Here is a 27,276-nt window from a genome sequence, read left to right as displayed (position 1 = left end):
TGTCCCCGTGGATGAACCGGAGCATACCTGAAGCTGTAAATGAGAAACTTAAATGGTAACACAAATGGAAAGTAGTAATTAAAACATTTATTATTTGAAGCAGTTCAGAACATCCACAAACCGCGTAGTGGCATTAATTCGGAAAAGAAAGACAGGATACAATGCTCTGTTGGTACCAAAAAGCAGGGGAATACCCGCAAAAGGTGGGAAGTGGTTAATGACGTATACGGAAAACAAAACAAAACATGTCCCTGCGCTCATTGACATCGACACAGCTGATAGGTTTAATGTTTACTTCACGAGCATTGGACCTGAGCTTGCGGCCAATATTTTGCCTGTGTGCTCGATCTCTGGCGCTCGTGTCCATGAGACTTTTTTACTACAGGCCATTGCGGATTAGGAAATCATAGCAGTTGTGAATAATCTGGCCACAAGTAAGGCGACAGGACATTGCGGAATAACTGTGAGAGGACTGAAAGAGAACATCTACTATTTTGCACCAGACCTCACAACACCACTTAATAAAGCTGTTAACGAAGGCATCTGTCCCGATGTTTTGCAAGATCACTAGAGCTGCCCCAGTTCACAGACAAGGAGACATCAATGGTCCAGGCTGTTACCATCAAATCTCAGTTCCTAGCATCATTAACACTGTGTTCGAAAAACCTGTAGCAAAACAATGAAGACAACACTTGGACAGAACAAAAATTATATCTCGTTCCAAGCATGGCTTCAGTGATAGCCGGTCTACATCCCCAGCAGTAATGGCGTTGTCTCATAACTTGTGTTCATGTTCACATAATAATGAAATGGCTGTAGTTTTATTCCTAGACTTGAAGAAATCGTTTGATACTGTTAGTCACACAATCTTAATACAAAAATTAGAGCACTATAGTTTCAAGAATTCCGCTCTTTATTTCTTTAAAAGTTACCTAACCAGCAGAAAATTTGTTCAGATCAAACAGTTAAAATAATCTCACTACTCTGTTTGCGCCGGAGTTCCACAAGGCTCAGTTTTAGTCCCTGCGTTATTTTTCCTTTAGGGTAACGACTTCCCCTCTGTTTTACAAATTCCAGTATGGTGATCTACGCTGATGACACTGCAATAGTTTTTGCAGGTGACGCTGTAAGTGAAATTTAATCGCAGACAAATGAGTTATGTCAAATGTCCGCATGACTTAAAGCTATTAAACTGACAATAAATGCTGCTAAAACGAAGTATGCGCTATTTATTTCATTTTCATTTCATTTATTGAACCCTCAAGGCCAAAGGCATTAAAGAGGGGAGTGGTTACAAAAACAAGAAAATATATAAACAGATGCAATATATGATACAAAACAAAGTATTACCATATTCCTGTTATACAATGTTACCTAGTACAGAACGAAAATGCTGGTTATCACTTATGTCGACGATATCTGCGGGAAGGCGGTTCCATTCGCGTGATGTTCGAGGCAAGAAAAACTGAAATGCAGTTACAGTGTTACACGTTTCAATGCCAACTTTGTGACGATGATCAGTCCGGTTTGACACGTATCTGGGGGACGAAATGAGGGCATCATGTAGCATGGGATGATGGTATAGCTTATGAAAGAGGCTCAAACGAGTTGTCTGCCGGCGGGATGTTAAAAGAGGCAAAGAATGATTAGCTTTCATGCTGGTTACACTTGCGGTACGGTTAAAGTTGGACAGGATAAAACGAGCAGCGTTATTTTGAACTAGCTCAAGCAAAGGTATCAGTTTTTCATGATGGGGATCCCATATGACGGCGGCGTAGTCCAGATTAGGGCGTATTAGTGTTTTATAAAGCAATAATTTCAAGGAAGACGCAGTTTTGGAAAAGTTACGGCGCACGTAGCCCAACATGTGGTTAGCTTTGTTAGCAATTTACTCAATATGGCGCGTCCAGTTAAGGTCAGCAGAAATATGAACACCCAGGTATTTATATGAAGTAACCGCTTCTAAGGGAACGTTGCGGAGCGTTGACACTTCTTGATATTCACATAATTTTCCACTTATTAGTGTTAAGTTCCATAAGCCATTCATTACACCAAATAGAAGTGTAAGAGAGATCACGCTAAAGAAGGCTAGCATCGTCGGGGGATTTTATTTCGCGGAAAACAACACAGTAGTCAGCAAACAAAAGAATGGTAGATTATACAATGGAAGGCAGGTCGTTGACGTAAATAAGAAAGAAAAGGGGTCCGAGCACTGAGCCTTGTGGCACGCCCGAGTAAACTTCGCTGAAAGGTGAGCTAAAATTATTAGCGGAAACGAACTGCGATCGGTTAAGAAGAAAGTATTCAATCCATTTTAGAATTTTGTAGTCCATATTCAGTTTGGTTAGCTTTAAAAATAATAAGCGGTGACATACCTTGTCGAATGCTTTTGAATAATCAAGGAAAATGCAGTCAGCTTCTGATGCGCGATCTAAAATATGGTGAAGTTTGATAGTGAAACTGGCAAGACACAAACGTCTCATAGATACTAACGCGCATATGTACTTGGTTAACGTTGTAGTTGAGCGAGTCGAAGCCTTTAAACACCAAGGTGTAACCTTAGACATCAACCACAATTGGAAAAACACATTGATACTTTCTGTTGCAAGCTTGGTTCAGCTTGTTGCAACCTATTTAAAACATGAGGGTTGCTGGATATGTCTGTGCTAAAATTTATACTTTTTCTTTTCATTGGCCTTTAAAATAATGCTGCGATACGTGGCCTACTACACACAGGTCCCATATTGATCAAATTTCTTTCTTTGAAGAAAAGAGCACTGCGTATAATAACATATTCCAACAGGTATCAGTATAGCACCCCCTTGTTTAATAGATTGCAGATTTGCCGTCTTCTTTGTTAAATGAAATGAAAATCGCGATGGCTGCAAATATCATAATACGAAATAATTACTCTCTTTCAAATAACATTTCTGTGTTGCCTAATAAGAATACCAGGCATGAAGCAATATAAATTTTAACTACCCTGTAATCCCGGCCGCGGCGGCTAGAATTTCTTTGGAGGAGACATTCTAGAGGTCCGTGTACTGTGCGATGTCAGTGCACGTTAAAGAACCCCAGGTGGTCGAAATTTCCGGAGCCCTTCACTACGGCGTCTCTCATAGCCTTAGTCGCTTTGGGACGTTAAACCCCACAAAACCAAACCAATCCGAAACACCTACGGACGGCGCCTAATTGAGTTTGATGAGGCGACACTATCAAATACCATGGCATTAGAAGTTAAAACGGCTAAGAACTTTCTCCTCTCCTTTTAATGCTTATACTTTACGAAGGTTGAGGGATACGTCTGGTAATCAATTATGTGTTCGCTTGAGTGTTCGTTATCATTGCAGACCATGCACAACCGAACTTTGTGTGCATTCTGTTGCTTACGCAGCAACGTGTAAAATGGGCCTCTACTAGCTTCGACTATTGGCCCTGCACAATTTTGCAAATGCCTTTTCTAATCGCTTCGAAAATATGAAAATAATAAAAAAGTCATGACAACAGTTATTTGCCTATAACATGTTTACGATAAAATCTCCGCCATTGATAAGCTAGAGGTTATTTTTACAAGGAAATTCCAAAAAGGTCTTCGCAGACTTCTCTGAAGCGATCAACATTTGCAGTTTGCGGCCGGTAGACGACATAAATCGCTTCTTCCGTATTATGTACTGTTAAAATATAATAATTGGCAGTTATTTTACTAATTTCTCATAATATTTCATATTTCTTGCGCTTCGCAACTAAAACTGAGACGCCACCACCCCGGCTGTTTTTAGACTAAGAGACTAAGAACAGCATTAGGGCAGTGAACTGAGTGGGAAATTACTGCAATAAAAGGACAACGTCAACTTCTTTACAGTTGGCAGAACGCGCATTAACATGCAAGTCTGATAGGCATTACGAATAATGGAACTTCACACCACACGGCAAAGCAAGCTCCTAACCTTTCAAAGTGATCGGTCCCCTGCGGAGAATATGGCATCATGTAAGCTCAAATTGGTCTTGCGCCTATTCATCTTACACTGCTCCATATCATTGTGCAGGGGTTATCCGAGCCGGACACTCTCGTATACCTTAAATTTGTCACAATGCATAATAAAAAAACAGCGCGAAAAGACAAGGACAAGCACAAGAGAACAGGACCGGCGCTGATTTTAAGCATTCTGAGCAACGTGCAGCAGTCAAGATGCTTGTTCACCTAATTTCTGAATTGCTCCCTTGCCACGTACCTGAGGATGGAGGCAACAAAACTGTGGGCTCTATGACTTAAGTATTTCGTCTGACTGAAATATAGCCGTACTACGTGGAAAACTGCAGTTAGCCCTGTATCGGATGAGCTGGGGCTCGAAAGCCGGCATGCTTACATAGCACCCAAATCAAGCATAATTTAGATAGCCACAGAAAACCGCTATGGGTTTCTCACCTACCTCACGGGCTCCACAAACCGCTGTGGCTACAGCTATTCTGTATGGCTTGTTTTAAACAGCTAGCCTGAATTATTGGTTCATCTTTTATTACTTTAGGCGTTTTATATAACAATTCTAACCTTCTATGCATTGTTGCTAATGTCTGTTTCTGGCCCAGTCTTATAACAACTAGAACGAACTAGAAGTCTTATCTAACTATTAGTATAACTAGAAGATTTGGGACATTTCAAATTACAAAACTTTTTTTGGCGCAGAATAAAGCAGTACCCGCTATTACTAATTCCTTATAAGACGCTCATACGCAGCCTTTTTCCAGCTCCCGTATATTACTTCTGGTCTCATCCATATATCATAATATCTTACTCAAGAGTTTTTTTGCTGCGAAAAAAAGACAGAAGTAAAATTTTGAGCAATTTCTGCTATTTATAGCTAATTCTAACAGTTAAAAACATGTCACTGAGAAACATTGTACGTTCCTAATTCATAAATCACGGGCCAACTAATGCCATCAAATATGGCTCCACACACTGTCATCTTTATTAAGCTCATTAGAATCTCGATAGAAACCTACGTATTATTTTATATGGGCTGATTGCGCATCATTTTTACATCTCTTATTTTGTGATTCTGTTGCGTTAACTGACGCCATAGAAGGTTGAAGCATTTTTCGTAGATATACTTGTAAATATCTTATTCCTTATGCAACGCAATATTGTTTCATCTCAGTTATTTTGTACCATAAAAAAATCGTTCCCTGACTTTTTTTTCCGTGTTCTAGAGTTCTTTTTCTTCGGAGCTTTTCGGAGAAGCGCTCTCGCAAGCGTCCCGGGTCTACACAACTCGCCCAGCAACTGACCAACGAGGCAGCGCGGGCAAGCCAGTCGTTGGACTGTCGCAGTGCCCGTTGAACAAATTGTGTTCGCGTTTATTTGTCTCTCTCATATGTTAGTGCAATTTACTCAGCAGGCCTCTTTTGTCGTGTAATCTCTCTCTTGTGATACAATGCATGCTGTGTATTGTATTCTTGGATCACTTTGTATGTGCTATTCCCAATGATCATAAATTCCTCTGCATTGCCTCTTTCCTGCATAAAGTTTGTTTGTGAACCTTTGACTCCTACCGATTTTCTGGCTTGCGACCGGCGAAAGCTAGGTACTAAACGACCAGCCCCCTTATCGCTTGGTTGCTTGTATTCGGCTGAGCTGGCCTCACCGAGCAGAGGACATCTCGTTTGAGACCGACAGCGCAACCTCCACACGCTCTAACTGTGTATGAGAGCTCACGTGACAAATGCGCGAAGCTGACAACCGCGACGGGTCGTCCGTACCTAGTACCTGCTCACGCAACTGCATCGGCCCGCTATGGAGATGTCGATGTTGGATGACCAAACCTACCCGCAAAACCGAAATCTAATTTATAGACTGCCACGGCAGTGCAATGTAGGACCGATGGGGCGGCTTTGTGAGCAGCTCACACGCAGCTTGAGCCACGAATCTGACATGAGCTGCCAGCAGTCATTTATTGTGCGACCGATGAGCTACTTGGTGTGTTGCCTCGATTAGGCCTATGCGGTCGCGCATTGTAGAACCGTCACTGGGCACACATGGATTACCCACCGTGGACCCACAAAGCCTCCCGCCTCATAGCCCTACTTTTTGCTCTATATAACTCTATGCCGCCTCCCTTTTATTCCCACACATCTATTTCTATGCAATGAAGAAATAAATGAGCGGTTTATGTAGAAAGGGACGCCGGCGGCTGTTGCGTAGAGGAATTAGGGTCTTAAGGAAAGGGGTCTTCATAAAGTTCAATAAACTTCGGGACTTATAGTCATCCACTCGGTCATCTTGCCAGCATGCTTTTTTCACCACCACCTCCACGACTAACATTCATGGCAAAGCTTTCTTTAGCTGTATTACATGTATTCTATCCATGCGACAAGAAGGTACAGTCTCTGCCAAAAGTAACCCGGCACAGGTGGTTCGTTTCTTAGCCGCGTAGCGAAGCACACATGGCAGCCCTTAAACTATGAATCTGTGTAAAGAAAGGTGAGACCTTGTCCTTACATTATGGCACCGTGCCGTCTTTAGGGCTGCTGTAAATGCTGCGTTATACGTTTGAGGAGTAAAAACCTGTTGCTCGGTTACTTTTGGCAAGGGGGGTACCCTTGCAAGAAAGGGGGTTTACCGAAATAGCAATTAATTTCAAGCCGTGGTAGGTCTCACATAGGCAGATGGTTTTGAGGCAGCGTCTGTTGTACCTACGGCGGTCCACTTTTGGAGAGTAAATGGGCGAGCCCGAAATTAAGCTTGACGCCGTTGATCCTACAAAGGTTCCATATTGGCTTCTCTCGACGAAACTCAGTCGGCATCGGTCTTTGCAGATGCAACATTAATGCGGGCTTCATGCAGGAAAGTCCTCGGCTAGCCCAAATGTGGCTGCCCACAGGGAACCGCTGCAGGTCCCACATTGGCAGTAGCGGTACTGGAAAACGGATGTCCCTGCATATTGCACACAGCGGTCCCTTTTTTAGTACCTGTGGACAAGGGCAGCATATGAGTGGACTTTGTGAAGTGAAAACCTCTTCAAGCCCAACTGGAGGTGCACGTCGCAAACCACTGTGCGTCCCGCATCGGTCACATAAATGCGGGCTTCTTGCTCAGAAACACCTCGGCTAGCCCACATGAAACCGCTGTAGCTCCCCCATCAGCCTTAGCGGTGTGGAAAACGAGCGTGCCCGCAGGCTGCCCACATCGGTCCTTTGTAGGGTGCTCCTCGTTCCGGATACTACATCGGCACGTCGGGGTTGCTTGCCACAGTCCAAAATAAGAAAGATCGACGTTTTTGTGGGTAGCTCCAAGAGGGTCGACGTGGTTCCACGCAGCAGAACCCACATTTGTTTTACACGGGCTACATGACCTACAGAGGGCACCACTCTACAACACATTTTGTGCTGTATGGGTAGAGGCCGTAATAATTCGTTCATAGTGCCGTATTTATGCCTTCTAGCCCGTTTGTTTCGGGAAGTTGTGCTTTATTCTTTTTCGGACATCACACTTTCCCTCTTCCTCCGTAACGGCTTTTCTCCAATTAATTCGGAGCCGCAACGCAAAAGGCGTACGTGTGAAGCGCAATTTCAGTGCACGTTATAGATCACCAAAAGGTTCCAGTGATTCCGGACCCCTTCACTACGGCACCTCTCTGCTCTCCTCTTTTGTTCCCTGCCCCGCCGCGGTGGCTCAGTGGTTACGGCGCTCGGCTGCTTTCCCGAAAGACGCGGGTTCGGCCCCGGCCGCGGCGGCCGAATTTCGATGGAGGCGAAATTCTAGAGGTCCGTGTGCTGTGCGATGTCAGTGCTCGTTAAAGAACCCAAGGCGGTCGAAATTTCCGGAGCCCTTCACTACGGTGTCCCTCGTAGCCTGAGTCGCTTTGAGGCGTAAAACCCCAATAAACCAAACCAATCTTTTGTTCCCACCTTCCTCCACTCCCTGACTGCGGGGTTGACGTGCTTGCCGAGAAATGAGATAATTACTGGGGTTTTTCTTTCCGCAAAACCACTTTTGTTTGCAAGTAATTTAGACCACGCTTCAATCGAGTTGGCTTGTTTACGCAACATATTGGCCCTTAATGTAAATGCAGAGTTTTTATATTGCATATTAGGGCAGGAGGATTTTGACGCTTGTTTTTCTTTCAGGAACCTCTGCCTGCTACTTCTTTGCATTCAATGTTTTCCCGGAACATGCTTGCAATGAAGCGAAAGCACCATAAGATATTTTAAGCTTCATTAAGAATAATTTCTGTTTAAATACCACTTCCCTTATTTCACTACGTACGATGGTAAGCAATAGATGATCACATTGAGGTGAAGCAAACCAAAATCTTTTCACCAAGTCTAGAAGCGTATTTTTGGTTGTTTAGGTCAAGGAAGTAATGAAAATTTTGAGGCTGCGAAACTCTTACCATCACCCATGATGAAGGCAAACACTTTTGCAGTCACCCCGGTGACATTTCTCACCACTTGGACACTTCGCATCAGGCTTTGCAGACCACGTTCAAGAGAAGGTCGACCGGCTAGGAGAAAGAAAAAAGAGTAAGTGATGTCTATTTCAGCAGCAGTTAAGCAACAACAACAGCAGTTAAGTGACCAAGAAGCTTACGCACCTAAGCGCGTTTAAAGAACTTTCTGCGTCTGGGAAACTATATGATAAACGCCATTATTATGTAAATCATTCCCACTCTTATTTTTCTAAAAGCCTCTCGACTTGGAAAGGAACATAAAAATGTTTTTTTTTTTTTCAGGAGCCACGCGTGGACTTGAGTCATAGCGCAAAAACACATCAGTCCTGTAGCTCTCAGTGCTAATGTGTGTTCTGACTTCTATGTTTTTTCGTACCGAAAATAGGTCGCCTACATTTACTGTCCTTTCTCAAACATCACATAATAGAAATTCCGTTCCTCATCAGAAGGTAATATAATACGGGCGGCCGAGAACAAGATGGCGCAAAAAAGCCTCGACAAACCCATCCCCCGCCGTGAGTATGTGCCATTAAACCTGATGACATCATCATCATCATCATGATCAAACCTCGTTTACTTTCCCCACGACTTTTACATTTCACAGCTGTGATATACCAGTGAATATTTTTCGTTCTTTTATTCTGGTAAGGTTCACAAGTGCCACTAGTTCCAGCAAATGAGAATATGGGCAAGTTTATTAAATTTAAACATTACAAAAGTACTCCGCGCAGTAACCTTATTCGCATCAATGATTGCACTACGCTTGATTTGCATCCGCAGCATATGTATTAAATAATTTCTTGCCTTTAGATTATGCTTATACGCACGATGTCGCTTTCGAATGGTTAAGCTGAGTGTTGTGTGCATTGCTCCGAATATGATCAAGTATTGTGTGGAAACTACCTTTGTCTCTAGCTGAAATTAAATAGCAAAACAGAGGCAGATTATTTCGCAGGGAAACGGAAGGCACAAAAGGTGAAATATCTAACTTTATTGCCTCCAGAAGAAATAAATTTTAGATATTCCCACGAACGTTTGCTGTGTTCTTTACTGGTGCTCAATTCAGCTGGAACTCTGCTTTACCGTTTTCTTTGTTTCTAGAGGCCCGTGTAGTGTGCGATGTCAGTGCACGTTAAAGAGGCCCCAGGTGGTCGAAATTTCCGGAGCCCTCCACTACGGCGTCTCTCATAGCCTTAGTCGCTTTGGGACGTTAAACCCCATAAACCAGCCAACCGTTTTCTTTGTGACGCAAGTTGCGATCGGACTTATATAGAAGTATCTCAAACTAGCACCACCTCTTAAACACTGTTCCAGATTGTTGTATTTGCTTAGACGCCACATCTCAATGGTTACTTCCCAGCTGAAAACTTCGCGCGGCCGAGACCGGCATGGATTCTGTTCCACGACCGCCGAGCACAGTTGCCGAAAACACCGCCGTCGAGTCATTCAGTACTTTGCGGGCAAGAGTCACCCCAATAAACAAATTCTTTTGAAAGGCCTCATCGCTTCCTTCCTGACAAGCGGACTGTCGCTACCACTACCAACGCGTGACACCCGGTGGAAGCGCTAAGTGGCAGGCAATGTACCGGGCACCACCTGCAGGGCTTGACGCCAGCACTATTCGTGTTCCAGCGGAGGACCTGTCACCAGTCCATTGAGCCAGTCCACGTCGGCAGGGGGAGGTACACAGCGCTATCGGAAGCCCAAGGAAGCTTCCATGTCGACCATGATAACGCGACATAGCATTGGCTCCAGTCACCCTGCATACGCTGAAGAATGCCTCGACCAGTTTGGGCGCGCGAACGCATTCATCTGGTAGGAATGAGACATGATGTTCCGATATCTTTTCTTTGCACTCAACGGCTCTGCTACAACGGGCTACGAGAGCACCGAAATATTAAGGCGGAAGCCTTTAATGCCTCGTCGTTGTAAGCAGAAGTTGTCGACAGAAATGTCACGCTTTTCAATTGGTCGAAACGGTCGTGACGTCACAGTGCGCGAATTTCAAACGGGGCCAATTGTACTTTGGCTACTAACCATGCAACCAATTAAAGGGATCGTACAGTGACGCTCCAAGTTAGTGGGACTTACTTAACCAATTAGCCTAATTAACCTTTCTAGTCAGACGAGGTAAATAAATAAAACTGAGTAGGAAATTGGCCGAGCTCGGGAATCGAACCCCGGTCTCCGGAGTGCGAGACGAGCACGCTACAGACTCCGCCAAAAATGCCGTCTGGGAAGGATACCATCCTCTACCCATAGAGTAGAAAACTGCGCTAGTCACCTTCATCCCGAAGGCCGGCAAACCAATCAATACAGACAAGCTCCGACCCATTTCCTTAACATCTTCTGAGGGCAAACTCATGGAAACTATGGTTCGAGATCAACTCTCAGAATACTTAGAAAATCGCTACACCTTCGCGGATACCATGTTCGGTTTTAGGCCGCATAGGTCATCTCAAGACATACTCCTCCAACTAAAACATGAAGTGCTTACTCCTGTCGAGTGCCCTCATAACGACAAGATAGTTCTGGCCTTGGACCTTAAAGGAGCATTTGACAATGTTAAGCACAGCGTCATTCTCGCCCACCTGAGCGAGACTGACTGCGGCACTAACACCTTCAATTATATTAAACACTTTCTCACGGATCGGCAGGCCTTCGTCAGCATTCAGAACGAAGAGCACGGCCCGTACAGTATGGGCAGCAGGGGTACACCACAAGGCGCTGTACTGTCCCCTCTGCTCTTGAACTTAGCAATGCTTCACCTACCCTCTAAATTGGCCGATGTCGAAGGCATCCAGCATGCGCTGTATGCCGACGACATCACTATTTCGGCCAGCCAAGGTAACGTGGGTCACATGGAGGAATGCCTGCAAGCAGCCGCTGACATAGTAGACAACTATGAGGCGTACTGCGGCCTCCAGTGCTCCCCGCAGAAATCAGAATTCGTGCATATTCGGCCATCGCCAAAGTGTGCAATCCCCATTTCCCTCTCCCTCGCCAGCGGCCCCATCCGTGAGGCATCGGAGATCAGAGTTCTCGGACTCTTTATTAGTAGAACACGTCGCGCAGACACAACACTGGCCAAGCTGCGTAAGGTTGGAGACCAGGTGGGCCGCATGGTCCGTCGGGTCTCCAACAAACGCGGAGGTCTACGAAGCACACATGCGTTGCGACTCGCACATGCTTTCGTTACGAGTCGAATACTCTATTCGACCCCCTACCTTCACTTACGCAAGCAGGACGAAGATGTCTTGGAGGTTACCCTCCGTAAGATCATCAAAAGGGCGCTCGAACTTCCGATCTCCACCTCCAACGCGAGGCTCCTCGCGCTGGGAGTGGTGAACACCTATCGGGAGCTGCAAGAAGCGCACCTCACCAACCAATACACGCGTCTTGCCCAGACCATGTCCGGTCGTCGCCTTTTGGACCGACTACACATTCAACACAACCACCACACAGAGGAAAGGGTACGAGTGCCCGAAATGTGGAGATGCGCCATCCACGTTCGACCCCTTCCTATGAAAATGTCCAAAGAAGACCATAATGGCCGGCGGCAGGCGCGGGCGGATGCCCTCCACCGCCATTATGGCAACAAATACAGTGTATTTTATACGGACGTCTCCGGCCCGCACCGCTCTAGGGGGGGGGGGGGGGGGGTACACGGCCGCGGTCATACACCAACAAATACAGGTGGACGGGCTCACTTTCGAAGCTCCCAGCGCAACTCACGCTGAGGAGGTAGCCATCGCCCTGGCGGCCTCTCACCCTCAGGCGCAATATATCCTCTCAGACTCGCAAGGAGCTTGTCCAAATTACGAGCTGGGTTGGCTCTCCCTCACAGCTTATCGAATAATTCTGAACGCGGCACGGGACCGAGATCCTACGCTCCGCTACTTAGTCTGGACTCCGGGCCACCAAGGCCTACCAGGTAACGAGGCTGCAGACGCAGCCGCCGGCGCACTCACTTCCCGGGCCCCTGGCGATGACCTTACCGATTCGGATTTGGACAACGAACCCCTTTTAAAATTTAAAGACATAGTCAATCACTATCAAGACTCTCACCGCAAGTAACCGACCCCCCTCAAGGGGCTGGGAAAAGCAGGTAAGCGTCTTCTGATAAGACTTTTTACGAATACATTGCTGTGCCCGGCAGTCATGAAACACTTCCACCCCTCCTTTTCTGGCCTCTGCCCATACTGTACGGAGGTGGCTGACACCTACCATATGGTGTGGGCATGCCAAAAAAATCCTTCCCTCACCCCCCACCCAAACCCAACCCGAGAGGACTGGGAGGCGGCCCTGCTCGGCTGCCACGACCTTCCGGCGCAACAGGCCATGGTCCGGCGTACCCAAACGGCGGTAGAGTCAAATGGGGTCCCGGAATAGGGACCCCACCTAGTATTGTGAGGGGGGTGGCGCACTAGGGGCCACCTCCCAAACTACCTCTCTATGTATAGTAACCTGTAATAAATGCTTTCACCACCACCACCACCACCACCATGCCAGCTCTTTTTTTTGCTTTATTGCCTGGCTTTGGCTCATGACATTGCACAACAAAAATACACATAACGCTATATACATACGACACTGTCGTGGTCAGCCAGCACGAGACTGGCTTCGTCAGCTTAAAATTCCCGCAACATACACAACGGCTCTAGTCTTGAGAGCCACTCGGGAGGCTCCGCAGCTGCTTTTTGGATTGCAAGAAACCAGTCCATGCCTTCCCGAAAATAAATTCGGGCCGGTCGTGCGTCTTTGTCACAATGGTAGCCTGCCATTCTGGAGCGCCATATACAGTGGAGGTCCAAGAGCATTATGAGATCAAAAGGTGCCCCATCCTCATTATCAGTGCTTAAATAGCGAATTCCGTGCGCTTCAAGTGGTAGCTCTTTCTTTATGGTCCTTTGTAACACGTCCCAAAAATAAACCCCTTCCCAGCAATGCAAAAAAACATGGTCTATTGATTCAGGCTGTTACAAATTAAGCAGTTCGATCCCCACGGTAAAAAGAAATCCTTTCCCTCTAGAAACTTTACCAGTCTCCGCCATGCCAGGGGCGCTATGCTGGAAGGCCCGAGTTTGCTGAAACTCGGAATCTTCCCGAGTTCTGGCGACGCCCTCAGATGAGTGAACTAATGGTAGCAAGACAAAATCCCGCCCTCGTCACGCCTCCAGCTTCATTGGGTTATCTGGATATATTCCGTGCTTTATCATCACATCGGCGCCACCTCATGGCCTTCTTGGGCGGTCTACAAAGAACGGGTCACGTGAGGCAACCGCCGGTGCACTTTTCATTTGTCTGTCGCTCCACCAAGTGCATCGCCTGTGCAGCTCAACAAACGAGGTTTGTTGAATTTTATAATGCACTTAGTACACCTTTATAAGCATTTTATATTGTGCAAGGTTTGGATTTAAAGCACTTTAGAGCGATTCATGCATTATTAAATTTTGCTTTGTACCGCGAGGGAACGCTACCAACGCTACATCATGTGCAACATGTGTGCAACGCTATGAAGGCTACGGAAGCAGTCCGCAAAAAAAAAAAAAATAGAGGTGTCCCACTCCGCGCTGTTTCGTGGCCGTGTGGTCTAACGCGTCGCTCCGGAGAGTCGACAGGAAATGGGAGTGCGTGGGTTCAAATCCCGCATGGTTAAACTTTTTTTTTCGCACATTTTTTTTCTTCGCAAGTTGAATTTCGCGTGACTTGAATGAGAAAACTCGTTTTGTTCAGAATCGCTTGAATATTATGCCGTGTTCTGAAATGAACAGCATGCATCTGTTCATTTGATGCATACCGCATACACCATACACCATGCATACACCACCTCGATATGGCCTGTTTTCCCGTGTTAAGTGTTAAATTTTGAACATAGTGTTGATTCCCACAGTGACAGAAAATAGTACTGCCTCAAGAGTCAGCTTGGCTGGATTTCCCTGCTCTCTTAGAAGAGCAGAAGCTGCTCAGGCAGGATTTTCATGCAGCCAGGTAAAAAGAGTTCCAAGCTGTGGGAGCGTCAAGTAAGAAAGCCGAAAAAGTTGTACAACGCTACGAAAAAATATTTCAAAAGGGCAAACAATAAATCAGACACGACAATAAAGAATGCTGACCCCGCAGTGTTTGCGAGAAATGGTTTATTCTGGAAACAGCCAGTGGCATGGATCACAGTGCATACAAATTAAAGGACACGTGAAGTGGATGTACACCAACACACAATCAGTCAAATGCTCCAAAACTGAAAAAAAATGTGGAGCCATAGAACAACACTATTTGATAAAACGAAAACCTGAACAATGTACTAACAAAGACCTGACTCGAAACAAATTCACACTCAACTGAGCAAGAGCCAGCTTGAAATCATTCACACCTCCGAAAAATTATGGACAAAACATACAGTACTGGCTACCTCAACACTGGCACTGCATAACATGCCAAAACGACCAGAGATTGACAGTAATGCAAGACAACACCAAACCAGGAATCCCTCTTCAGGACATGAAGATCAGACACCCATACATACCATTCCCAACCCTCACACACAAAATGAGGTCAATGCCTACGGGTTTGTGAAATTTGAACTTTTTGGACAGCATAATTGAATGAATTTCTGTTCAGTTAGTCGAACGAATCAAACAGTATATGTTCAAAATTATTTTAAATGAATCCAATTTGCTCTCAAATTTTCAGATATTTTCCAAATAATTGACACAATGCTTCATTAAGCTCCACCGTATTTTTCTGCAATTAATCTTCCAAAAACTGCACACATTGACGACGTGTACCAGTATAGGTATTCTAATTGGAAAAAGTACTATTTGCACTCCCTTACAAATTCTACTTCTATACAGACACTATTAACACGACCACCTCACCACCTACACTACAAGTTACTGCCCGATAAAATTTGATGCAACGAATTGCAATGATGCGATGATTTGATGGAATGTTACAATTTCCTCGGTAGATTGATCAACACACACACCCACATGCACACATATTTCACATTTCCGCCCACACACGCACAAAGGTGATCACAGCAAGCCTATGAGTCCTCTCTCTTTCCTCGGTAGCATGTGTATTACACATCAATTCGAAGTCAGACAAGTTCTCCGCTGCCACTCAAGTCTTCATCACTGGAATCGGTGCTCGACTCATCAGAGGAAGAGTTGCACGAGTCAGAAATGCTGAAGACAACCGGTTCAATTTCAGCGTCAACAATCATATCGCGTTGCCATGCTTCAGCCTCAACTTGCTCCACATGAACACAACAGTTTTGCCAGTTTTCCTGGCTTACAGACGCCAGTGCTTCCGGCAGGAGCTTTTCCACTTCAGCCAAAGCGAAACATTTATTGCGACTTGCGATTATGAATATTGCATAAGAATGCAATCTGCCAAGTGACACAAATGCTCCTGTTTAAAAACCCATTAAAATGCATGCATGAAATAGCTGGAAAAATCCATGCACCTATTACGTGCGCAAACATGAGGTAAAACAAAAAATTATCTACACTGTGTGTAAAGCTGCTCAGTTACTGATGAACGGAAGCGGTTTTTCAGGTTTAATGCCCCAAAGTAACTCAAGCGATGAGACATGCCATGGTGAAGGGCTGCCAATAACTTCAACCATATGAGGTTCCTTAACATCCACTGACACTGCACAGTTCACGGACCACTATCACTAATAAATGGGAGAACATTCCATTAACCGTGACATGCATGAAAGCAAAAACAGAGCATTCTTGCAACCATTGTGTTCAATACATAATGTGCCTACCTCGTGAAATAGTTCGCCTTCGCCACGTCAGGGCTGGACTTTGAAGGAGCCTTTACGCCAATGTAGGTCCCGTCGACGCATCCCACGACGTCTGTGATGCCGCCGCGCAGAAGGAAACGCTCCTTAACATACGCACGCTCGGCCGCAGTCGTGGGGAAAGCGAGCCACCGCTTCTGCACAGCCGCGTCGATAAGCGCGTCGGAGACGTCCCTCACACAGCGGCTCACAGTGCTTTGGTGGCGTCCAATAAAAGCGGTCTGCGCCGACGCTCCCCTGGAAGCTGCCGGTCGCGAACAACCGGAGGGCGCAGAGGACTTGCTCTTCGACCGAAAGCGAATGAGGCCCGGTACGCACTCTCCGCAGGCGTGGGTCGTCGCCTAACTTTTTACACAACCATCGTACTGATGTTTTGGAGAGGCGAAAATGTCGCTGGAATTCTTCGTCGGCCATGGCAGTAAACACCTCCAGCCGGCCGTACTGACATTTGCCGTCAGAGGAAGGATGACCCAGGCTGCTGCTGCCGCCGCCATGACAGTCCCGAGATGAATTCGGGGCACTTCACCGTTCACGAGTTTAGCTCCGAGTTCACCTGTCAATCAAAACCATTGTTCACACCCCCCGCGTGCCGTACATAAATTATAGGCGTACGCGCTATGGGTGGGCCACTCCCAACATCCCTGCCGGCTACAGGTATGCTGCGCGGCTGTGCTGATTGCTGACAGACATCGACGATGCTGACCATCGAAATATAACAGGCAAAACGGATGTCATCGCTGATTAATCTAAGCACCTCTGCGAAGGACACGCAACATGGCGACAGCCGCCGATTTCTTCGCTCGCATACCAAGATTACACAACACGATCGCCTGTTGCAACCACGTAAGACACAGCACAACACTGACGGCGCGTCACACCTGCTTGCAAGGCGTCAAACACGGACCACGACGGCGAAACGGTGCTTGGAGCACGTCCTACTCCAACAACATGGCATCGCAGGTGTTTTGCTTGGCCGTGCTTTCATCGGTGATAAACCTCAGCATCAATGTGTCAAACACATCCGAGATCGACAAACGGTCGCTGCTCTAGACCCAGTGCAATAAAGAGCTTGTAATTTCCAACACGCAAGCACTGCGTACTTCACAACCGTAACACCTTTCTCTGTTATAAGTCCGATTCCATTATTACAAACAGGATCCCTCATCTGCCCGAACGATATTATTGCGATGTGACTGCGGTATACAACGGCGATCGACGTTAGTGACAAAACCAGTCCGCAAAACCTTGAAGTGCGCGACGTAAACAAATACTACGCAGATACGCGCGCCACCACCTTCACAGCTTTTAGTCAGCGTCTGATGACATAGGATGAGTTGTGTCGCTGGGTAGCACGCTCTTCGCATCCGCAGTGCACTAAAGAGGCGTCACACACAACAGGCATACGTAATGAATCATTGAATACAGCCAAACAGCAATTTTTTTCTCACAGTGCATCACAGCCGCTCGCACGGCCAATTTTGCCAATTTCTACCGCCGAGATTCGCCAAGAGCGTACTAAAAGCAATGGTTGGCCATAGCGGGGTGTGGCAGCGGCCGTAGCAGCGGAGAACTCCACCTGAGGTCACTGCAGAGAGCAGCAGTGACACGGGGGGGTGCAGTGCAGTTCAGTTTTTTGCTGTTGTGTATTATGCAAGCGAGAAGATGCTTGACTGTTATATTTTGATATACGACACAATAAAATATATTATGGCAATGACCGAAAAATAAGACATATTCAGCGTGTAATAGTTGCCCAGTCTTTCCAGTCGAAGGCAGCGCTACCGGCGGCGTGTCAGCGCAGGAGCTCTCGTTTTCGGCACGCTGGGCTGCCGCTCTAGTTCGTATGGAAGCCACGTTGCAAGCAATGGCCTCACTATCGCCACTAGCGGCAGAAAGTGTCAAATCTTTGTTAATTTCCTAAAGCTATGCTTTTCAACAACGTTTTATTGGATTCAGATTTTAAAATAAATTTGGAAATGAACAAAATGTTCATAATATTATCTGTTGCCTTTTCACGTATTCGAGAGAAGAGAAAAGGTTGATACAAGAGTGCACCTAGTGCGCACTGTTGGTCTTCGGAAATGGAGAGACAGATAGAGCCTGAAAGAGAAGACACGCCCTTGACGCGCCTGAAAAGGCGTGTCAAACAGCTAGCGGCGAGTGTGCAGATAGATAGCAGAGAAGTCACGATTTCGCGATTGCTGACATGGCGCTGATAACTTCAGGTAGCGCTGCGGCCTGGTATTGTGTAGTGTATTGTGTTTGAAGTGTGAAACAGGCGCGCAGGGTGCGCTTGTATCGCCTTTACGTGGCTTTATCTCTACATTTTATTGTCCGCTGCCTGCGCACGTTCCGCTCTATCTTCGTTCACTGACTGCCGTCATCGCAAACTCGGATAAAACTCGGGCGAGCGCCAAACTCGGGCCTTCCGGCATAGCGCCCCAGGTCGATGGTTTAGAATGAACAAAGGCGCGTCTAGTGAAAAATTCAGGGGGCACTTTGACTGTCTAAAGTGCGTAGAGGCGAAAGCGTTTTCCTCACCACTTTCAGTGCTTCTGTGGCACTGGTCGTGTAACATGTAATTGAGTACTAATTACTAAGTGATGACAAATCACTGATGAATGGTTAATTACTGATTAATGCCTGAATACTAATTAACTGATAATTAAGCTTAAGCTTAAGCTTCGCCTTTAGGAGTGGAACGCGACAGCGTGTTGTAGCGCTGCCAGGGAGTCCACGGAACGCCACCACCCGTTCGGCGCGATGCCTTGCCGTTTCAACGCGACGGTTTTTGAGGAAAGGAAATGGCGCAGTAAATCTCTGTCATCTCAGTGGACACCTGAACCGCACCGTAGAGGAACGGAGGAAGTGGGAGTGAAAGAAGAAAGACGAAGATGGCCCGTAATGAAGAAAATGAAAATTGTATTTGAGGAAAGAAAATTACGCAGTAACTGTCTCACATATCTCGGTGGACACCCGTCAAAATTCAGGGGGGGGGGGGTGCACTTTTTTGACCTAAAGTGTGGTCACTGATGTGTGGTTAAGATGTTAAGCTTCGCCTCTAAGAGTGGAACGCGAGAGCGTCTTGCAACGCTGCCAGGGAGTCCATAGAACGCCATCGCCCATTCGGTTCTACGCCTCGCTCGTCGGTAAATTGGTTTTTGAGGAACGGAAATGTATTTCTCTCTTATATCTCGGTGGACACCTAAACCTCGCCGGAAGGGAAGGGAGGAGGATGGCAGTGAGCGAAGACACCGCATTCACTAGACGTGCCTTTGTTCATTCCAAACCATCGAGCTGGCATGGCGGAGTGGATAGCATGCTCGTCTCACACTCCGAAGACCGGGGTTCGATTCCCGAGCTCGACCAATTTCTTACTAGGTTTTATTTATTTATATGGCCTGACTAAATCAGTTAATTAGGCTAATTGGGTAATTAAGCAATTAACTAAGCTCAGTCCCACTTACTTGGAGCATCACTATATGGTCCCTTCAATTGGTTGCATGGTTACTAGCCAGAGTACGATTGGCCCCGTTTGAAATTGGCGCACTGTGACGTCACGACCGTTTCGACCAACTGAAAAGCGTGACATTCTCTGTCGACAACTGCTGCTTACAACGATGAGACATTAAAGGCTTTCGCCTTAATACGGTGTCTTCGTTCACTCCCATCTTCCTCCCTTCCCGTTACGGCGAGGTTTAGGTGTCCACGGAGATATGAGAGACATTTCCTTTCCTCAAAAAGCAATTTACGGACGAGCAAGGCGTAGAACCTTAGGCGTAGGCAACGCATCGCGCCGAACGGGTGGTGGCGTTCCGTTAAATGCCTGGCAGCGCTACAACACGCTGTCGCGTACCACTGCTAAAGGCAAAGATTAAGCGTCATTAATTGGCAGTTAATTTATGCACCACCAGAATGTAAAGTGAACAATCGCGTAGCAGAATGCAGCACTCAGGCTTTCGCCTTTCACCACTTTAGCCGCTAAAGTTCCTCGTAATTTTTCTTGGCTGCGTGGGACGCATTCAAGAGGGATCTAATACTTTCAGGAGTGTAGTACGCAAGTAGAGGGCGCTGCTACTGTTGGAGTAACGCACCCAAGAGCCAAATGAGTCCGTCGCAGAGTACGGCGAGGAAATGGAACGCATCTTTCGTCGCATGGACTCTGATATGACGGAGGATTTAAAAGTAAGGTTATTGATGCGAGGCGTCAAGAAATATCCGCTTGTTGGCCTTACTGGCAGCCCTGCCAAAGCTATTGACGAATTCTTTCAAGAAGCATCTACCACAAGAAAAAAATACTCTCGACGCCCGAGCTCGCCAATACAACCACTCAGCCAAAGTCTCTGCAGTCCATGCGCAAACAATGCTTACAAGTAGCGAGAATATGCGGGAGATTACGGGTGAGGTCGTTTGCGAAGAACTGCGCTAACACCTGCCATCACTAGTGCTGTATAAGGCAGTGTCGCTGACGGACGCCATCCGTGAAGAGGTTCATCAGTCATAGGCATCCCTCAAGCGACACCCATGGCCACACAATCACAGGCAGTGACTTAAAACGCCGTCGTAAACAGCCAAAGGCGAACCGCCATACCTTGCCTGGAGCCGTATGTATCACCCGAACAATCGCAGTCACCCGCTCGTCCGCTAGGTATTAGGCAAGCCCTGCTGCGAAATCAGACCACTGGTGGAGCCCTTATCAACTCTGCCCTTTAATCTTCCCCAGTAGTGAACCCGGCTACTTTGTCCGGCACAGCCCGTACAGAATGGACCTCCAAGGTTTCGGCTACGACGCACCGCGACCACAAACCGAGTAGTGATAATGCGAGACAGCTCAACTGCCTGCATAGCCGCCCATCGAGGTCCCCATCACAGCGATATGCGTGATTTCAATCAACACGTCGCTGCTACGCAATGATCGTTCGAGGATGGTCTCTCAATCCCTGCAGGAGAACAAAGAGAGCAAACATTGGTGGTAAAATTGCTCACGAGCGACAGGGACAGCTCCGAAGGTCCTCGCTGGAGGATCTTCAGGGCCACCCGTAATATGCTAAAGCCACATACAACGACAATCTCGACCACAATGCGACCCGATATGAGAATGGCACCGCCACCAATAGAAGCCCCGATGACAAGCCCTACACACGATTGACATACACAACGCAGCCGTCCCTCGACGTCGTGGACCACGTGCAACTAAGTAGCTAACACATCCGACGTGGAAATAGCTATCAAAGCGGGAAATTAACTTTTATGGACTGTACAGGAGCCGATTATTCGGAGATGAAGGAAGCATTCGCCGCGCACCTGATGAAAGTCACCACCTCTTGCGATGGCGCACAAATCCCCTCCGCAGCATGTGACGTTGTTACGCATTTGGGGCCATGCACCGCTGAGTGACTGTAAGAGGACACACCTATCCAGCGACCTTCGTAGTGCTACAGCAACGTTCCAGCGATTGCGTACCGAGCATAGACTTCCTTAATGGGCATTAGGAGATTATCGACCTTGGAAGCAAGCTCATCAGGCTTTCGACGGACGAAATTATCCCTACGATGACAACCCTCGAGCAACATGCATGTTGAACTGAGTGATCTGGACGTACTAGTGAGTTCGCCGCTAATGAGCCATGTTCACCATAGGTGCCCCGCAAGCCGGTAACATTAAAGCCACCGTGAAAGGGAGGACGGAGTTATTTCTAGATCGATGACTAAGCATGGCCATAGGCATGGACAGGCTGGAATGGGCAAGCCGAAGTTCTCGCCTAGAACTTGAGCGAAGAATATAGACACGTGAACACGATTATTGATTTCTTACACGAAGACCCCGATGTTAGAGACGCATTTGCCCTCTCGGACGAAATCCTGAAGTTTCGCACATCCAAGAGAACTCACCCACTTTCGACATCAGCCCCGGCTTCCCGGAACAGACAATTCCAAATACGCAACCTTCTTAGAAGTTTCAGTAAGTGTATGTTTTCGTGGCTGAAGGTCTGACAAATACCAATTGCCAAGCACCGCGTTGCAAGTGACGAACACGCCCGACACCTCCGGTAAAGCCCGTACCATGTATAGCCGCGATAACCCGAAGCCATCCGGGGTTCAATTTAACAGATGCTTCGCGGCGGTGTCATACAGCCACCAACAAGCTAATGGGCAGCACCGGTTGTTCCAGTGCAAAAGAAAGACGACACATTTCGATTCTGCGTCCAGTACCCCCGGTTTGAGATATGACACCACTCTTGAAGAACAACTGTTCATGGGCGCTATGCTGGAAGGCCCGAGTTTGCTGAAACTCGGAATCTTCCCGAGCTCTGGCGACGCCCTCAGATGAGTGAACTAATGGTAGCAGGACAAAATCCCACCCTCGTCACGCCTCAAACTTCATTGGGTTATCTGGATATATTCCGTGCTTTATCATCACATCGGCGCCACCTCATCGGCTTCTTGGGCGGTCTACAAAGAACGGGTCACGTGAGCCAACCGCCGGTGCACTTTTCATTTGTCTGTCGCTCCACCAAGTGCACTGCGTGTGCAGTTAGACAATCGAGGTTTGCTGAATTTTATAATGCACTTAATACACCTTTATAAGCATTTTATAGTGTGCAGGATTTGGATTTAAAGCGCTTTGGAGTGATTTATGCATTATTAAATTTTGCTTTGTACCGCGAGGGAACGCCACCAACGCAACGGTCCTGTCATGAGCTGACTGCCAATGGCGACAAAGCACACGTGCAACGCTGTGAAAGCTACGGAAGTAGTCCGCAAAATAAAATAAAGAGAGGTGTATCACTCCGCGCTGTTCTGTGGCCGTGTGGTCTAACGCGTCGCTCCGGAGAGTCGACAGGCAATGGGAGCGCGTGGGTTCAAATCCCGCATGGTGGAACTTTTTTTTCGCACATTTTTTTTCATCGCAAGTTGAATTTCGCGATAGTTGAATGAGAAAACTCGTTTTTTTCAGAATCGCTTGAATATTATGCCGTGTTCTGAAATGAACTGCATGCATCTGCTCATTACATGCATACCGCGTTAATGTGAGCTGTCCGAAATTCGTTGTCAATGAGATCGCACCGGCTTTTGGTCAGCAGTGGCGGTTATCTTCCCGATTCTGCAGCATTGTGACTATACTTTTTAGATGCAAGTGAGAGGTTTGTGCGAAAGATGACATTCATTCGTCGGATTTAATTAATTAGCACAGTGATGAGTGCTCTGCAGTGGCCCGATTAACAAGTGGCCATCTGCAACTTTCGATTTCGCCGTTGCCGAGGAGCCCACTTTTATGCGTTGCATATTGCAATCACTCAGTTCAGCCCTTGGGCGCGGCCGGGCAGCCACCATTGACCTTGAGCGCAACCACGTGACGTGACGTCACGACAGCCGGAGGAAAAGCTGGGCCCCAACTCGCGCGGTCGCGCGCGGCCGCAGCCACCACCTGACTCCCGCTCCTCCCGCTAGGGGCGCTGCGCCGGCGCGTGACGTCTTGCCGAGAAAATCGAGTGCCGCCAAGCAATACCTCGCCCTCAAAAAAAAAAAAAAAGACCGCGCAATATGCAACGCATTCTTGGCTTAACCAAGCTGAGCCTGGGCATCTTTTATTTTTTTTTTGTGGGCCTTTCTTAAGGTACCTGGCATGTTATGAATTGTTCTGTGGAACCGGTGAGCGGCGGATCCAGTCTTCGCCAAAAGAGTCTGGGACCGACTTTGGCACTGTGCTGTAGAGTAGCCCAAAGGGCTTGGCGAGAACAATTATTTTTCACTGATTGCAATGTTCAATGCATAATGTGCCTTCCTCGTGAAATAGTTGGCCTTCACCATGTCAGGGCTGGACTTCGAAGGGGCCTTTACGCCAATGTAGGTCCCGTGGACGCATCCCATGCGACGTCTGTGATGCCGCCGCGCAGAAGGAAACGCTCCTCAACATACGCACGCTCGGCCGCAGTCGTGGGCAAAGCGAGCCACCGCTTCTGCACAGCCGCGTCGATAAGCGCGTCGGAGACGTCCCTCACAGAGCGGCTCACAGTGCTTTATTGGCGTCCAATAAAGCGGTCTGCACCGACGCTCCCCTGGAAGCTCCCGGTCGCGAAGAACCGGAGGGCGCAGAGGACTTGCTCTTCGACCGAAAGCGAATGAAGCCCGGTACGCACTCTCCGCAGGCGTGGGTCGTCGCCTAACTATTTACACAACCATCGTACCGATTTTTTGGAGAGGCGAAAATGTCACTGGAATTCGTCGTCGGCCAAGGAAGTAAACAGGTCCAGCCGGCCGTACTGACATTTGCCGTCAGAGGAAGCGATTACCCAGGCTGCTGCTGCTGCCGCCATGACAGTCCCGAGATGAATTCGGGGCACTTCACCGTTCACGAGTTTAGCTCCGAGTTCACCTGTCAATCAAAACCATTGGTCACGCCCCCGGCGTGCCGTACATAAATTATAGGCGTACGCGCTATGGGTGGGCCACTCCCAACATCCCTGCCGGCTACAGGTATGCTGCGCGGCTTTGCTGATTACTGACAGACATCGACGATGTTGACCATCGAAATATAACAGTCAAAACGGACGTCATCGCTGATAAATCTAAGCACCTCTGGGAAGGACACGCAACGTGGCGAAAGCCGCCGATTTCTTCGCTCGCATACCAAGATTGCACAACACTATAGCCTGTTGCAACTACGTAAGACACAGCACAACGCTGAAGGCGCGTCACACCTGCTTGCAAGGCGTCAAAAACGGAGCACGACGACGAACCGGTGCTTGGAGCACGTCCTACTCCAACAACATCGCATCACAGGTGTTTGGCTTGGCCGTCCTTTCATCGGTAATAAAGCTCAGCATCAATGTGGCAAACACATCTGGGATCGACGAACGATCGCTGCTCCAGACCCAGTGCAATAAAGTGTTTGTAATTTCCAGCGCGCAAGCACTGCGTACTTCACAACCGTAACACCTTTCTCTGTTATAAGTCCGATTCCATTATTAAAAACAGGATCCCTCACCTGCCCGAATGATATTAATGCGATGTCCCTGCGGTATACAACGGCGATCGACTTTAGTGACCAAATAACATGGAGGAAGAAAAACTAGGAGGGACCATGACGTCACAATCTTGAAGCCTAGTCATAAAAAATATAATGGAAAGCATCATGGGAAATAGGCCCTCACGTGACAAGGCAGTGGTAGCTCTTAGCTGGATTTCGGTTTCGGTTTCGCTCTCTCGCTGTACGAGCAACTAGGCGACCATCTGCTGGCGTTCACTGACGGCTCCGTGGTGAGCGCAAACTGCTCGCTCGCCGCAGAGGCCACCATCCCCGAGCGACGCGTGCGCTGACTGCGGCGCAGTGGAGACACTTGGAGCACATGCTCCTTCGCTGTGCCGCTTCTGCAGTGCCGCGTCGCGAGATTCTCGCGGCCTGCAGGGCGCTGGGAATCATCCCGGACAGTCTCGAAGCGCTCCTGTGGCCGCGCGGCACTGCGCGCACCCGTGATATTCTAGCCTCTATACCCGTGACAGATCAGTGGTGAGCCTCTGTGCGTTCATCGAACAGGCGGGCTTGACTTCCCGCTCGCTCTTCGCCAGGTAGTGCACGCGTGACACGAACGCTCCGTGGGTGCTACCTCCGATGGTATACGCGGCCGGGCGCCCCACCCCGGCCGCTAGTGCAGTATGCCGCGCGCGCGATTAGTCCGAGACAGGACGCTACGAGCGCGCGGCTATGTATACATACAGTTTACTTCTTTTTGTAAGTGATTGTGCGCAGTGGCCGGGAGACCCCGCGCAGGGGCAGACGTAAAGCCGCCGGCACTCTCTCTCGACAGCGAGAGAGAGAAATACTTCACTGCTGAATTTCACGTCGGAACCGCCTATGTGCGCGCGCGTATTTGGCACGACTTGTGCCTTGAGAATAGCGGAGAACGGAGGGCCCATGGGCGGGCCGAAGTCCGCCTGCCCGAGAAATAGAATCTTGCGCAGCGCGCCGGAGCGCTCGTTCAACACGTCCGTCCGCCGTGAGCGCTCTGGAAGCCGCTGCGCCCTTTTTTAGAGGCTCGTTTCTTCGCCTACTCTCGAGTTCTCCGCTCATAGCATGCGCTGAAATAAACGCTCCGTATGCGTGTATAACGACGAAAGGAATTCCTCTCCATTCTCTTTATGAACCACAGTTGAACAGTGACGAGGTCGCGGCCGCACCCTTTGATGAAAAGTTTACCCGCAGTTTTCTACAGTGCACCCAAAAACTCAAGAGTGTAATCAACAGAGACGCGGAGCCTGCAGACAACCTCGAGCTCGGTACGCATTCCGCCAAAGCGCTGCGCTGCGCTACTTCGGAGCACGGACGTTCACTAAAAAGCACCGCTGGCTGGCAGTCTGGTAACTGTGGAGGAGGGCCTATTTCCCATGAGTCAGTGCGCAAAAGGGCCCTCGGCAGCGGCGTCAGAGGAGGATGGCATGCAGAGGCTGAGCGCACTCCCTCCTAGTTTTTTTACCTCCATGCCAAATAAGTCCGCAAAAGCTTGATACTACGCAGATACGCGCGCCACCCCCTTCACAGCTTTTAGTCAGCGCCTGATGACATGGGATGAGTTGTGTCGCTGGGTAGCACGCTCTTCGCATCCGCAGTGCACTAAAGAGGCGTCACACACAACAGGCATACGTAATGAATCATTGAATAGAGCCAAACAGCATTTTTTTTTCTCACACCGCATCACATCCGCTCGCACGGCCAATTTCTACCGCTGAGATTCGCCAAGAGCGTACTAAAAGCAATGGTTGGCCATAGCGGGGTGCGGCAGCGGCCGTAGCAGCGGAGAGCTCCACCTGAGGTCACTGCAGAGAGCAGCAGTGACGCGGGGGTGCAGTGAAGTTCAGTTTTTTGCTTTTGTTTACAATGCAAGCCAGAAGATGCATGACTGTTATATTTTGATATACGACACAATAAAATATATTATCGCAATGGCCGAAAAATAAGACAGATTCAGCGTGTAGTAGTTGCCCAGTCTTTCCAGTCGAAGGCAGCGCTACCGGCGGC

The 27,276-nt window shown here is 48.0% G+C and overlaps 1 protein-coding gene across 1 annotated transcript in view; it reads right to left on the bottom strand.

The window, feature by feature from the left end:
* The window catches only part of LOC149360644 (complement C2-like), a 151,399-nt gene that overhangs the window by 39,141 nt on the left and 84,982 nt on the right, over nucleotides 1–27,276 (bottom strand). The window contains exon 9 of the mRNA XM_089567888.1: nucleotides 8,391–8,501. Coding sequence (XP_089424014.1) covers nucleotides 8,391–8,501 — 111 coding nt within the window. The remainder of the gene's footprint in view (nucleotides 1–8,390; nucleotides 8,502–27,276) is intronic.

The sequence above is a fragment of the Amblyomma mixtum genome, chromosome 2 (genome assembly GCF_055824585.1).
Source record: "Amblyomma mixtum isolate Tamu chromosome 2, ASM5582458v1, whole genome shotgun sequence".
Classification (NCBI taxonomy): Eukaryota; Metazoa; Arthropoda; class Arachnida; order Ixodida; family Ixodidae; genus Amblyomma; species Amblyomma mixtum.
This window is presented reverse-complemented; position numbering and strand designations above follow the sequence as displayed.